The sequence below is a fragment of the Artemia sp. Qi Xiang Cuo genome, chromosome 16 (genome assembly GCF_049724085.1).
Source record: "Artemia sp. Qi Xiang Cuo chromosome 16, ASM4972408v1, whole genome shotgun sequence".
Taxonomy (NCBI): domain Eukaryota; kingdom Metazoa; phylum Arthropoda; class Branchiopoda; order Anostraca; family Artemiidae; genus Artemia; species Artemia sp. Qi Xiang Cuo.
The window spans coordinates 36,158,024-36,171,008 of record NC_142809.1 but is presented as its reverse complement, the minus strand read 5'-3'; the positions used below and the strand labels follow the sequence as shown (position 1 = coordinate 36,171,008).

Genomic DNA, 12,985 nt, shown 5'->3' with positions numbered 1-12,985 from the left:
ATGAATTACAACTAGTTTTTAAATCAGAATTACTAATAGGGGGAGCAATGAGTTTTTAAATGTTTGTTAGGCTAGGTTGATTGTATGTTCTCAATTTAATCATGCAGACAAATGAAAAGCAGTTTATCATACTCTGAGATAGGTTGGGAAAGGATAAGGATATTTAAAAAAATCTGTCTAACTTGGATTTGTACAGGATTATTACCCTCCCGCTCAAATTCACTGAGGCGTAACTTGGTATTTGCAGTCCATTGCTAACTCTTTAGTTTGATTGTTCCGAATAATTTCATTTCGTTTCTATATTTATTTTTAGTTTTCTGTCAACACTATAACTTTAGAAGATTTGACCATCCAAGAGGACGAAAAGCATAGATTTCTTTTCAAGTCTGTTATTGATGAAGCACCCTTGTGTGACTTTCCACCGAATGTTTCAACATCTTGCCCAGAATTATTTTCTCTTGGCCAATATTTGTGCCATAGTTCCTCTCTTCCTGATAAGCTGAGCAATAAATGGTAGGTTTTACCTGTAAACTTTGTATTTTTACAGTTTCTTTAATAGCTTAACAGTTGCCGACGTCTTTCGGGTATTTGAGACTATATTAGATAGGTGACTGTTTGAAGCATTGATCCTATTTTAATATGTTTGGTACGTTGACGCTAAAACATGTGTTTAAGGGGTCGGCATGAGGATGTTTGTCCCGGATCATCTGAAACCCCAAGATTTTTATGATTCTTCCAGTAACTTTTATATTTTCCATTTAATTTACCTTTTTTGACCGTTAAGATTTGGTATATTCCAAAAATAGTTTTCTGTATCTGCATTTATACAAGGTTTTGTGTTAAAGCGGAATAAGTTCATTTTCGGTTTTCATATGTACTGCTATTCTAATATAGTTGAAAGTCGAGATTTTTCAGCAATTGCTTAATAATATCTTATGTCAAGCATACAACTGGGGCTTTGTTTCAGTTATTAGTTCTTCGCTTTAACTAGAAGTTCATCGTACTGTTCAGTATGAGTTCAACGCAATATTGTTCTGTACAAAATGGTGTTAAAAAATTATAATTCAAATTAAGGGATTCAGTTTTAGTCCATGAACATAAAAAATGTATAACTCGAAAATTCCTTCTCCCAATTTTGTCGACTTTGATGGTATATGCCCCCCCCCCCATATGCATATAAATGTAATATAATGGGTTTTCCATGAATAGCATGAAAAGTCAACATAAGAAACAGAAAAAAATAAAAGAAAAAAGGGAAAAAACCTTTTCTTTAATGAATATTTGGAAGGCGGAAAAGAGATAAATTGACTTGAAGGAGGCATTCATTCCTCGCAAGGGTATCAAGAAGGGGGGGGATAGGGGACAACCAAACTTTCAAACGACGGCTCATGTGAAATTTTACGGATTTGGAGTCTGCATGAAGTAAGGATTTTATAACAAAGGGTTGCGTTTGTTTTTTAATATTCTCATCAAGTTTTTAGTGGTCTTTGAAGTTATGACTTAGCATACGACTGCTTTACAATTTCAAGTATAATGGTTGTCTCAAAATTCTCGCTAGATCCCTATGTCGCCATTTTGGGGCAAAAAAGGCTGAGTATCTTCTAGCACAAACAAGGAATAATGGTCCTGTTGTGGGTCCATATCTTTCTTTTTTTTTTAATTTTTATCTTAAAACTCTATGGTTGAATGAGCTTTCTTTCCTCTTTTACGCCCATCAGTTCGATACGGTTACTCCTAGAAAAAAGAAGAGAAAAGTGGTCAAGCAGTAGAAGAAATAGAATATTCTAAGTTGATATAAGACTTATATTTGATATAAGTCTTTGAAAAGTTGAATATAAAAAAGTTGAAAAGTAAAAAAGACATAGGCTTTGAATAAATTGGGTTGGATGAGGAGTATGCACAGCTCTGTTGACCTCAGGTGGCTTGGTGCTGCAGCAAGTTTTCACTAGCAGTATGTATATTCATATGGTGCTATTTTTAAGAACAGCAAGACTCCTCTATTGCTGCTAATTCATAAGTATGTGCTGTAAAATATTAAACAAGAAAATAGTTGTGCTATTGTGAAATTTTGTTTGGGCTTTAGTGGGCTGTCTATTCTAAATCAGTTTAAAATGTGAATGATAATAGAAGGTTAACATCTGATTAACAGCTCTCTGATGTGCTAAATTCACTGGTATGCTCTTGACTGAAAGCAGATCCCTCTCTTTGGAGGCATACTTCCTTTTTGGCAGATTAAGAAATATCTCCTATGTAAATTACTATTTGGAGGTTATCTGTTTATTTGAAATCTACATAAAATCTATGTAATAATCCCAACTCGCCATTATTTTTTGTTTGGGCTATTATAAGACTCTGGGCTTATCCTTTAGACCTTGATGAATGAGTAGAATTGTTTTTTTTTATCGCTTTAAGACCTAATAAAACCTTCCTCGTTAAAAAAAAAACTCGTTATTGGTAACAAAAAAATTATTTTTATTTTTTGCTTTTGTAAAATTTATGTCAGGTAATTTTTCTTTTTGAATACCACAGTCGATATGGTTATCACCGCATCATCTCTCACCTTGGACAAGGAAACAAATACTAAAATGCAAGTTCTTCACAAAAACAAAAAACTCGTTTTAATGCTCTTTTTCTTGATTTTATAAGGTCTTATATCAAGGTCATAACAGTTTTGACATTCTTTTTTTCAATGTCTTGACGACTATGGTCAGACGAATTTAAAACATTATTGTAAGGAAACAATCACGATCATCATATTGATGATCGTGTATGTAACATAATGTTGTGTTTAGTGTCTAGTCTTTATTTGTTTGTTTTGTAAATTGTTTTGTTTTGAGCTATGATATTAGACAAAAAAGATTGATCGTCACAACGCAAGATGGGAAACCAAAGAAGTTCTGTCCACTTCACCCTCATCCCTGTTTCCAAGTTTTTGAAGCGGTGAAGATATTGCCCCGCACTACCCCCTAAGATTTATTTGCAAAACCCTTTCTGAAAAAAATGTACCCCTAGACATCGGTTTTTTCCGTCCTGTCATTCCCCCTGGAAAATCCCTTGACCCCTTCCCCTTGATAAATCAGAGCTCGATACAAAGCCATCAGTTGGAAGTGGATTTGGCAACATAGATGGGGCAACATGATCGCGTCTTAAACGCAGTGCCAATGTCAGAGTTAAATTTGTTATTAGTGAATTCAACAACCATCAAGCACCAACTTTGATGAAAACCAAAAATGAAATATGTTCTTGGTATTTAGTTTTAAAGGTTCAGAATTTAATATTTAGTCACATAGGACCATTCTCTAAATAATTTCTTTGTGACCATAAGTCAAAATAGATTAAATGTGTTTTTATATGGGACATTTAGGAGGCGTGATGGCTCGGTGTTGGTGATGACAGGGTTCCATGGGCCTCACTTTCGATCCTTTAATCATATAGATTGAAAATTTGTGTATAAGTCTGATTTTTTCAAGCTGTAACATGCTCACCTGTCTGTCCTTAACCCTTTTTTTCTATGTATAATGAGGCAATTTTTTAAACGTTGTTTTAATTGTTTTTTTCAGTTATGGTATTCAACAGAACAGATCAACCTCCAAAAACACAGGAAAAAAGACCAAGGAAGTTCCGTCCACGCCTCCCTCATCCCCATTTCCGAGTTCGAGAAGGAGTAAAGATATCATTTCTATTGGATTGAAACTTGTTGATCCAGATTGTCCTGATTTTCTGAGTAAATATAATTTGGTAAGTTGTACGTAAATTTATTGGTAACCGAATGGAAACGTGGCTGGATCAATCAACATGAGTTAATTAAGGGAAAACTCTCATTTCAAGAGTACAAACTGATTGAATTTGACAGTTATAGTTCATCTTTAGCAAAAAATGAAATGCATTTTGTGGACTGCTCTTTGTCTTGGTTAAATTTAAAGAAAGGAAGCTTTTTCATTCCTTTGTCAGACATCATTTTTGGATTTTGTATGCTACTTGCCATGTTTTGCTTTCGGATTCTTGTAATGCAGTGCAATTTCGTAATTGTCATTGTAATGTAATGTAATTGTAATTGTAATGCAATTTTCTGTTCGTGTAATGCAACCTTGTATCCAACAAGCTCGGAAGTCCTTTGATACAAACTTTGTCGGAAATTGAAATCCATTTTGAAGAATGGAAGCTGAATACAGTTTTTTATTTTATGATGCACGCATTTCTATTTACCTTCGTTTTCCTAATTATTTAGCCCTCAAAGCCTTAAATACCGACGTTGGCGGTAATTAAACAACGTTTATAAAATTATGAAATATTTATGAAACGATTCATGCTTTTGAAATTCTATATTGCAATGTTAGCCTCAGATCTTCACTCCACAAGCTCAGAAATACCACAGTACAAACTATGTTGACAATAAGAAATCTGAAGCGAAACGTCTAGGGTACATTCTGTGATTTGCTTTAGGATATGAATATTGTAACTGTATCCTCATATTTGTAAAATTAATGGGCTCACAAAATCCTTACATACCAACTTGGTTGAGAATCCATGATATATTTTGAGACAATTGGGTTTATTTACATTGTTTTGATGACTGGGCAGTTCATATACCAACTTGATTGAGAATCCAAGACCAATTTTTAGACAACTAGGCCCACTTACCTTGTTTTGATTTCGTGCTTTGAAATCGCAATATTAGCCTTATTACCAACAAGCTCAGAATCACTGGGCACAAAAGAGGTTTGTTTTTTTTTGGGGGGGGGGGAGGGGGAATAATAAAAATAAATTTATTTGATAATTTCAATAAAAAGTGGTCAGAAATGGAGTGGTGGTATTTTGGGATAAGTTTCGATCCCTCCATCCTCTTCTGCGGGTGCCCTGGTACAAACATTGGTGGAAAGCGGAAGTCACTGTAGAAAAATTGGGGACTACATACTGTGTTTTCTCTTGGGGCAGCCAATGTCAGAGTTAAATTTGTTATTAGTGAATTCAACAACCATCAAGCACCAACTTTGATGAAAACCAAAAATGAAATATGTTCTTGGTATTTAGTTTTAAAGGTTCAGAATTTAATATTTAGTCACATAGGACCATTCTCTAAATAATTTCTTTGTGACCATAAGTCAAAATAGATTAAATGTGTTTTTATATGGGACATTTAGGAGGCGTGATGGCTCGGTGTTGGTGATGACAGGGTTCCATGGGCCTCACTTTCGATCCTTTAATCATATAGATTGAAAATTTGTGTATAAGTCTGATTTTTTCAAGCTGTAACATGCTCACCTGTCTGTTAAAGTATCTTTCTCTATATATTAAAAAATCATATCCTTTAAATAAACTATTTGCAATTAATCAGAATTATTTCATATTTCTCTTGTGTCACGGGTCCGGAATTGGTGGTGTTGTCCTTATGGGCATATGTATATACTTTTCAAGTGTTCTAATTAAACACACTATAATAAGTATAATTCGATGTCATAATGGGCTGCAGCAGTGTCCATAGGCGACAGGGAGTTGAAAATGATTCCATTGGGCATTGAGCTTCTTTTTTTTGTACGCCTTTTGTATTTAAGGACACCTTCAGACAATTCCTCTTGAAACCTCTAGCAAATTTTCCTCAATTTTTTTAAGCACCTATGTTTCAGAGATAACCTTGGTAACTATCATTACCGTGGCTTCTAGTATTCTAATCTTATTTGCAAGGCCTATCTCCGCATTCTCCAAACTTTTATCCACTGCGAAGAATATGCTCTACCATGGCTTTTCTAGTTTTGAAGCTTTCATTGCATCCATCTTTCTTACTAATATAGTCGACTAGACTTTTGACGTCTAGTCCGTTTTTCTACTCGGTCAATTTTTTTTCGATACCAGATATCACTTCTTCATCCTCATTTGTTTCTAATTTAAGCTTCTTAGTCTGCTTGCTAATAATTTTTAAACCTAATCTCACACATTGAACTTTCGAAACTTCTATAATATATGAATTTTGCCATTATTTTTGCCGAAGACAGTCAAATTATTCGTGTTATCTAAGTGTAGGAAACTTGCCGAATGAAACGTAACTGGCATGGTTGTTGAGGAAGGCAACGAAATAATCGCATCAATACCCCAGTCCCTTTTCTTTAGGACAAACATAACCATAACGCATTGGTAGACCCTGACCGTAGGTAACTGTTCACCGAGGTATGAAGTTTTACTAGCTCTACGACCATGGTATAATGGCCCGGTGTTTCCTCCAGTTCAGGCAAATCCAATAACGCCGATGCTTAAACCAGAATGGTTTTCGGCATGGACGAAATTGTGCAGCTTTTTACTCTGCAATGCTCTGCAGTGTCACTGAACGAAAAAATGGACGAGCTTGAAGTCTTGATGAAACACAATTTCTGTTCCATAGTAGCAATGACTGAATCCTGGGAAGTTACGGGAGAAACTGGTCGTTTTAAAGGCTATATGGAATTTTTCAACACAAGGCGGGATCATGGCCTTGAGTGCCGTGGTGGAGGTGTTGGTTTGTATTTCCGAAAGGAAATTCCTTGCTAGTTATTAAGTGATCATACTGAATGCTTTCACGAGGTGATCTGGGTTAAGTGTAAGCAAGAATTCTTGTCGGGAAATTTCTCTTACCCCATTGTAGTGGCTACGTGTAATCCCGAGAGTGTAACGAACAGGATAGCTCTGCAACAATACAGGGTTGCTTCAATGATCTACAAACATTAGACAACATCCTTCGAAAGTATGCAACTTCTGTTTTTATTATTGCCGGAGACTTTAATCGAACAAATAAGCATTGAATGGCAAATATACCCGGCATGAAACAAGTAGTGGCAATTTTGACCCACCAAATTGGGAGCATACCCGATCTACCGCCATAACCTTTACTGCAAAAGCTTAATAAGTCTGATTCATTTAACGCTTAAACTTTGTAAAATTATTAAAAATTCAGATCTCACCTTAAATTTAAGGCATTGCGATATAAGCTGTAAACTGCGAGCGAAGCGAGAAGCAAATTTTGAGCTTCTAATCAGTGGTAGTTCAAACTTATTCATAGACCAGGGGTCTGTTTAAATGGAAGTTGAGTTAGAAGGGGGTTGATTCACATGAGGTTAAGTCAAGTGGGGATTCATTTACATCGGAGTTGAGGTAAGTGGGGGTGTAGTGACATGAGGACTAATTGTGCAAGAGTTGAGTTGAATGAGGATTAAGTTACATCGGGGTTTAGTTAAATGGGGTTGACTTCGATTGGGGTTGAGTTGATTGGGGCTCAGTTGAATGGGGGTTGAGTTCCACAGAGTCTTGAGTTAAACGGAGTTCGAGTGTCGATTTTATCGATAGTTCAGTTGAACGATACTTCAATTAAATGCGTTGAACTGAACGGTGTTTGGTTAAACGGGATTGAGCTACACGTACACCAATTCAAGACATTCCTAATTCACTTTTTTTCATTAATAGCATCCGTTGCCCATCTTTTAAAGCACGGTTTAATATGTCGTACTTCCAGTATTTCCCTTTTATTCCTGAAAGATCCGTCAGTATGGAACTTCTTGTACAAAACCCCTTTCTTTTACCAAACTTAAATTTTGAATGATTGAAACCCGAACAACTAAACTGGAAGAAGAAAAATAATTGTTGGTGAAATCATATATAATTTCTTTCTATGGAGAAGGTGAGGGAGTGCCTCAAAGCCTACAAATCAAGTGTCACAATCAAAGAAAGTGTCACACAAAATTTGTACTACAAATCAAAGTCTTCAAAGGGAAATGATTGTATGATGAACCCATTTAAAATATTATGAATTCCATAGATTTATTTTTTTGGAAGTAGTGTTTAAAATATTTAATGTTCATTGCTCGAGGCAGAAAATATTTCACTAAGTCGGTTACCTAATTGAAAATTATATATGTATTTACAGATTTGCATTCATTGTATTTGGTGTGCGTGTAACACGACCCCGCTTAACTAAACCCAGTTGAACTCGATCCATTTAGCTAAACCGTCGTTTAACTCAACCCCCGTTTAACGCAACCTTTGTTTAATTCTACCCCCATCCAACTCAACTAAAGTCAACTCGGCCCTTGTGAAACTCCCATTGAGATTGAACCCTTTTAAGTCAACCGCTATGGAACTCAATCCTCATTCAACTCAACCCCTGTGCGATTCAACCCTCATTTAGTCAATCTCTACACAACTCAACCCCCATGCAAACCAACCCCCATTTAACTCAAGTAACGTTTAAATCGACCCCTGTTTAACTCACCCTCATGTAACTCGATCCTCATGCAACTCAACCCCATTTAACTCAACCCCCATTTAAATCAATCCCTGTTTGACTTAAGTCAATCCCTGTCCTATGAATAAGTTTGAGCTACCGGTGATTAGAAACCTTTAATTTGTTACTTGCTTCGCTCGTAGTTTCCAACTTGCAGCCTATTGCAATGCCCTAAACTTAAGATAAGATCTGATGTTTTAACGATTTTACAGGGTTTAAGCTGTCAGTGAAATCAAATGTTTTAAGGTTTTTGCGGTAAAGGCTTTTGACGGTAAATTTGTCGAATGTCCAATTAATTTTCTAGCTGAAAGACAAACATACGATTTGATTTACTATCTAGCGCTTTTCCAAATGTAATAATAACCGCCGCGTAATTGCGTCCCAACTTCCCTAATGCCTGATTGTAGCCCTAGACAATAAAAAAGTCGTTGATTTATTATTTTGTCTGTTTTCTTTTTCTTATTTGGTCTTATTTGTCATTATGAAATGTTTTGCTAATTTAAAATTTATAAGGTATAGAAATAAATTCTTGTTTTTTAGAAGGGGGTGGGGTCTAGGAATAGTTTGGCATTAAAGCAGCACAAAAAAAAACATAATAATTGACCAATGAAGAAAGACCATATCATTCGACTCAACTTTTATTACTTCTAATAAAACGGGCTAAATTACATTTTCAAATCATATTGTTGGTTTTTGAGGGTTGAGCGGAGTGAGTTTGAGGCAAAGAGTGTTGGTTAAAGGGGGTTGAGTTGTATAAGGGCTGAGTTAAATGAAGGTTGAATTGCACGGGAATTAAGTTGAATGGGGTTGAGTTGCAGGGGGATTGTGATGATTGGTGTTTAGTTAAATGAGGGCTGAATGTCAAGGGGGTTAAGTTGAATTAGGATTGAGTTGCATAGGGAAAGAGTTGAATGGGTTGAGTTAAGCTAGGATCACGCTACACGGGGTTGAGTTAAACAGGTTTTGGGTTGAACTAGGGATCCATTAATTACGTTGAGATGAATGGGGCCGAGTTAAACGAAAGTTTTGTTGTATGGAACCATTGCATTTGTGTATTCTTAAGCAAATATATTTAGTATAACTAGAAAAATGTGTATCCCCCCCTCTTGCCCCCGTTTTCAGAAATAATGAATTTAAGTAAGAGTGAACTAGGCAGATAAACCATTATCAAAATTATGTCTTTTCTCCTAGCAATTTAATTTGTGTTAATCTTGACTTATTTTTTCAGGTCTATCAACGCAAAGGTTTTTAACTTCACTTGCGCCGTTTCGATTTTGGCTTCAGGTGTAAGAACTAAACACCTAAGCTGTCACAGCTAAAAAGTATTGACTGAGTGTTGATCAATCAGAATAAAGGCAATTGAAAACTATCATCTTTAAAATGCCATATTCTCTCTGAGGTGTTGAATCTCGTACAGAAGCTTTAGCTCATAAATAAGATTATAGTAAACCTGGTATTGAAACAGGATATTAACCACATTAGTTGAGGGAAAATAAAGTAAATATAGCTTGGACTGAAAATTAATTGGTACTCCAGCTGACAAAACTTTCGATTTTTTCTTCAGATATTGCACTTCTAGTTGTAATTTTTTTCATTCCCGAGCTAGGAGGGTTTCTTGGGATGGGTTTATATCTGTCTTCTGTGAACGGAAGTTTTCCATCGTTAGTTCCTTTAATTAGAGTTACGACCATTTGCTTGAAAAAATATCAATTTCTTGGGTTGGCGGAATATCGTATTTTGAGATGATGCCAAGGAGGTAGGGAAAAAAAAAACGGGACAATCCTTAAGTTTGTTTTATTGTTTTTTTTCCTCTATTAATTTTGTTTTATTATTATCTTTAAAAAAATGTTTGTTTATAGGTAAAGTCATTCATCGATATTGACTTCAATGCCTGTGACATAGTTGTCAACCTGACTTCTTGGGTTCTTTTACTTGATTTTTTCAACAGGAAGGAAGCCTACAAAACCAGATCATATCCCATAGATCCTCAAACTTCAAAAGAAGTTGGAAATTCAAAAGTTTCATTACAACTTCGAAGAGTGAATTTTTTATTGAACAGAAAATTGAGAGAAATAGCCTTGATCAAAATCACGGACATAACGATTGAGAAAGAAGTGATTAATAATGATGTAAATATTACTGGCTTTCTTGGAAAACTAAAAGTTCATGACCTCACAGTAGAAGGACGATATTACAGAGAGAAATTCTCAACTTGTGGGCCAGAGGCATTGGATTTTCAGCTGTTCATATTTGATCGAAATAAGAGTGTGCAGCAAAACTATGATGCCAAACTCAAGCTTAGAATGTCTTCGGTTGTTGTAATACATGTGCATAGATTTTTTCAAGAATTTCTTGCATTTTTGAACGACTTCACTAGACTAAGAGGATTAATAACAGCTGCACGAACTGGTAATGCTGCACCAACGATGGGAATGAGACTACTCCTAAATGTTGAAACTGGTTCTCCTTTAGTCGTCCTACCTGTTAGTAGCAATTCTAATGACATTATTGTTGCAGATTTGGGAGTGATTTTAATTTCGAATGATTTTATTTATTCAAATGAGCGGGAAAATGATTCCCCAAAAAAGGCTGCTTGTGATCAGCCTAATTTAGAAGATACAGAAGTTGAAACCCCAGTTCTGCTTGACCATATAATTTGTGAGATCAAGAATATGCAAGCCTTCCCCGCACGGAGATGTGAGGAGGAAGAAGATAGTGATTTTGGACTGGAAAGTTTTCGAATTAAAAAAGGAAATAGTCCGTTTTTGCAGCATCCTTGCCAGATGAGACTCGAAATTGATCGAAACATGGAAACATATTTGAGTAGACATGTTGCAGACATGTCAATCGTAGGTCGCATATCGGAGGTACATGCTGTTATTGATACAAATGAATATAAGCTCATCAGACGTTTTTTAACATTTAACTTGGGAGAGGCCTTCTCTAGATTTGATGAAGATACAGTCCCTGAAATCATCACTCAGGTAAGGGCTAAATCGCACCGGATCTACCTTTTTTTTCTTCGGGGTTTGGGGAAGTAGCATGATCCGGTTTTAATTTCCTTTTTAAATGATTTCAAAACTAAAATCATCTCCCCCCTAAAAAATTGCGCTCTTATTATGTTAAAAAAAAGAAGAAAAAAAAGAGAAAGAAAAGACGTGTGCTTTTTATTTTTCTATGATAGATATATTGATTGACGCTCCTCAAATCAGAACTATAAGTCTCTTTTTTCACTTATTTTAAAACTAGCCTCTCTTCCTTATTCAGTCGCTTTTACGTATTTTATGTTTTTTACGTTTTTTAAATTGTATTTGTTTTGTTACAGATAGATTGATAGACCCTCCTGAACCTGAACTGTATGTGTCTCTCTGTTGAAAATTTCAAAGTCTTGAAACGGAATTTTTTGTAACTATTAATGCCTATTGTTCTCACGATTAAACATGAATGTGCCTTCAGCTAGAGACATATTCCTTCTTCCAAATAATTGAATCCTTTCAACCGAAATCGTTCGGAAATGATAAGAATTAGATACCTATGCAGGGGAGGGGGGGGGGCTTTTTAAACCGACGGACAATAGATACTTATTCTCTTCATCGGTAAATTGGATAAAGTAAACTAAACACGCAGATTGTGTCTAAAAAGAGATATAGGACTTTTAAGAAGGAGAAGAGAAAGGAAAGACTCGTAGTAATTGAGATGCAGTTCCAGGTGTTATTTTTGGTGATTTTTAAGTAATCCAACAAGTTTGAACACTTCGTAACCTCAAGATCAATCAGCATTCTATTCCCGATCAAACATAATTTCCTTGTTTTAGTGACGTCTTACTGTTTAATATGATGTATGTGCATATTGAAACATTATTTAGTTTAAAATTAGGTTTAGAGGATAGGATTAAAAGCTATTGGAGATTACATTTGTAGTAATTGGTTGAAATAGCCTGGATCTCTCATAGATACGCCGGGACTTTCTTAAGTGTTTACACTTAATTATCTGCCTCTCCGTTCTCTTTCTCTTCCTTGCCCTTGTCCTCTCTCTCGCACTGACACTATTTTTCTCTCTCTCCTCTATCCGTTGCTCTCACTCAGTGGCAAACGTTGAATCCGTTTTTTAAATTTTGTCATAGTTGGCACGTACAAGAAGAGCACATAACGGTTGTGTTGTGATGCGACTTTCCAATAAAATCTATCGTTTGCTGGATTCGACCGCATTACCTACAGCCGGTTAGATGAACTCTCAGCTGCTTGGGTATGATAGCAGGTTTCGACACACTTTAATACCCAAGCTAAGAAAGCAGCATAGCTAGATTAATTCATCTTTCAGGAATCCGTTCGAATACCAGTTTCTGAAAATCAATGAAAGTTTCATTCACGTAGCTCAGCTAATTACATTTAAAAACTTTTAAAAATGTCAGGGAAGTGATTGTTTACCCTAATTTAGATTACTGCTCATAATAAACAGAATAACTTGAATTTTTATTCACATATTTAAAGTGATTCTTGTATGCTAAATTTGTAGTTATTACAATTTAAGTAAATCTAATTGACCACTTTGAAAAAATGCCTTGCATTAGGATGGCGAAAAGGATTGAGTAGTTTCGAGGTCATTTTAAAAATGGAACGCTTAAGGATCGATATTCTGAACCAGAAGTGTCAAGTTTGAACCACAAGTACCATGAAATTTGATTTTTGCTTTTGTAAATAAACATTGTTTTTCTTACATTTCTCTGTCATTTCTTTATAT

The 12,985-nt window shown here is 35.5% G+C and overlaps 1 protein-coding gene across 1 annotated transcript in view; it reads left to right on the top strand.

The window, feature by feature from the left end:
* LOC148942850 (intermembrane lipid transfer protein VPS13D-like) overlaps positions 1-12,985 on the top strand; it is a 192,512-nt gene that overhangs the window by 88,532 nt on the left and 90,995 nt on the right. The window contains 3 exon segments of the mRNA XM_089102376.1: positions 314-513; positions 3,561-3,738; positions 10,105-11,229. Coding sequence (XP_088958502.1) covers positions 314-513; positions 3,561-3,738; positions 10,105-11,229 — 1,503 coding nt within the window.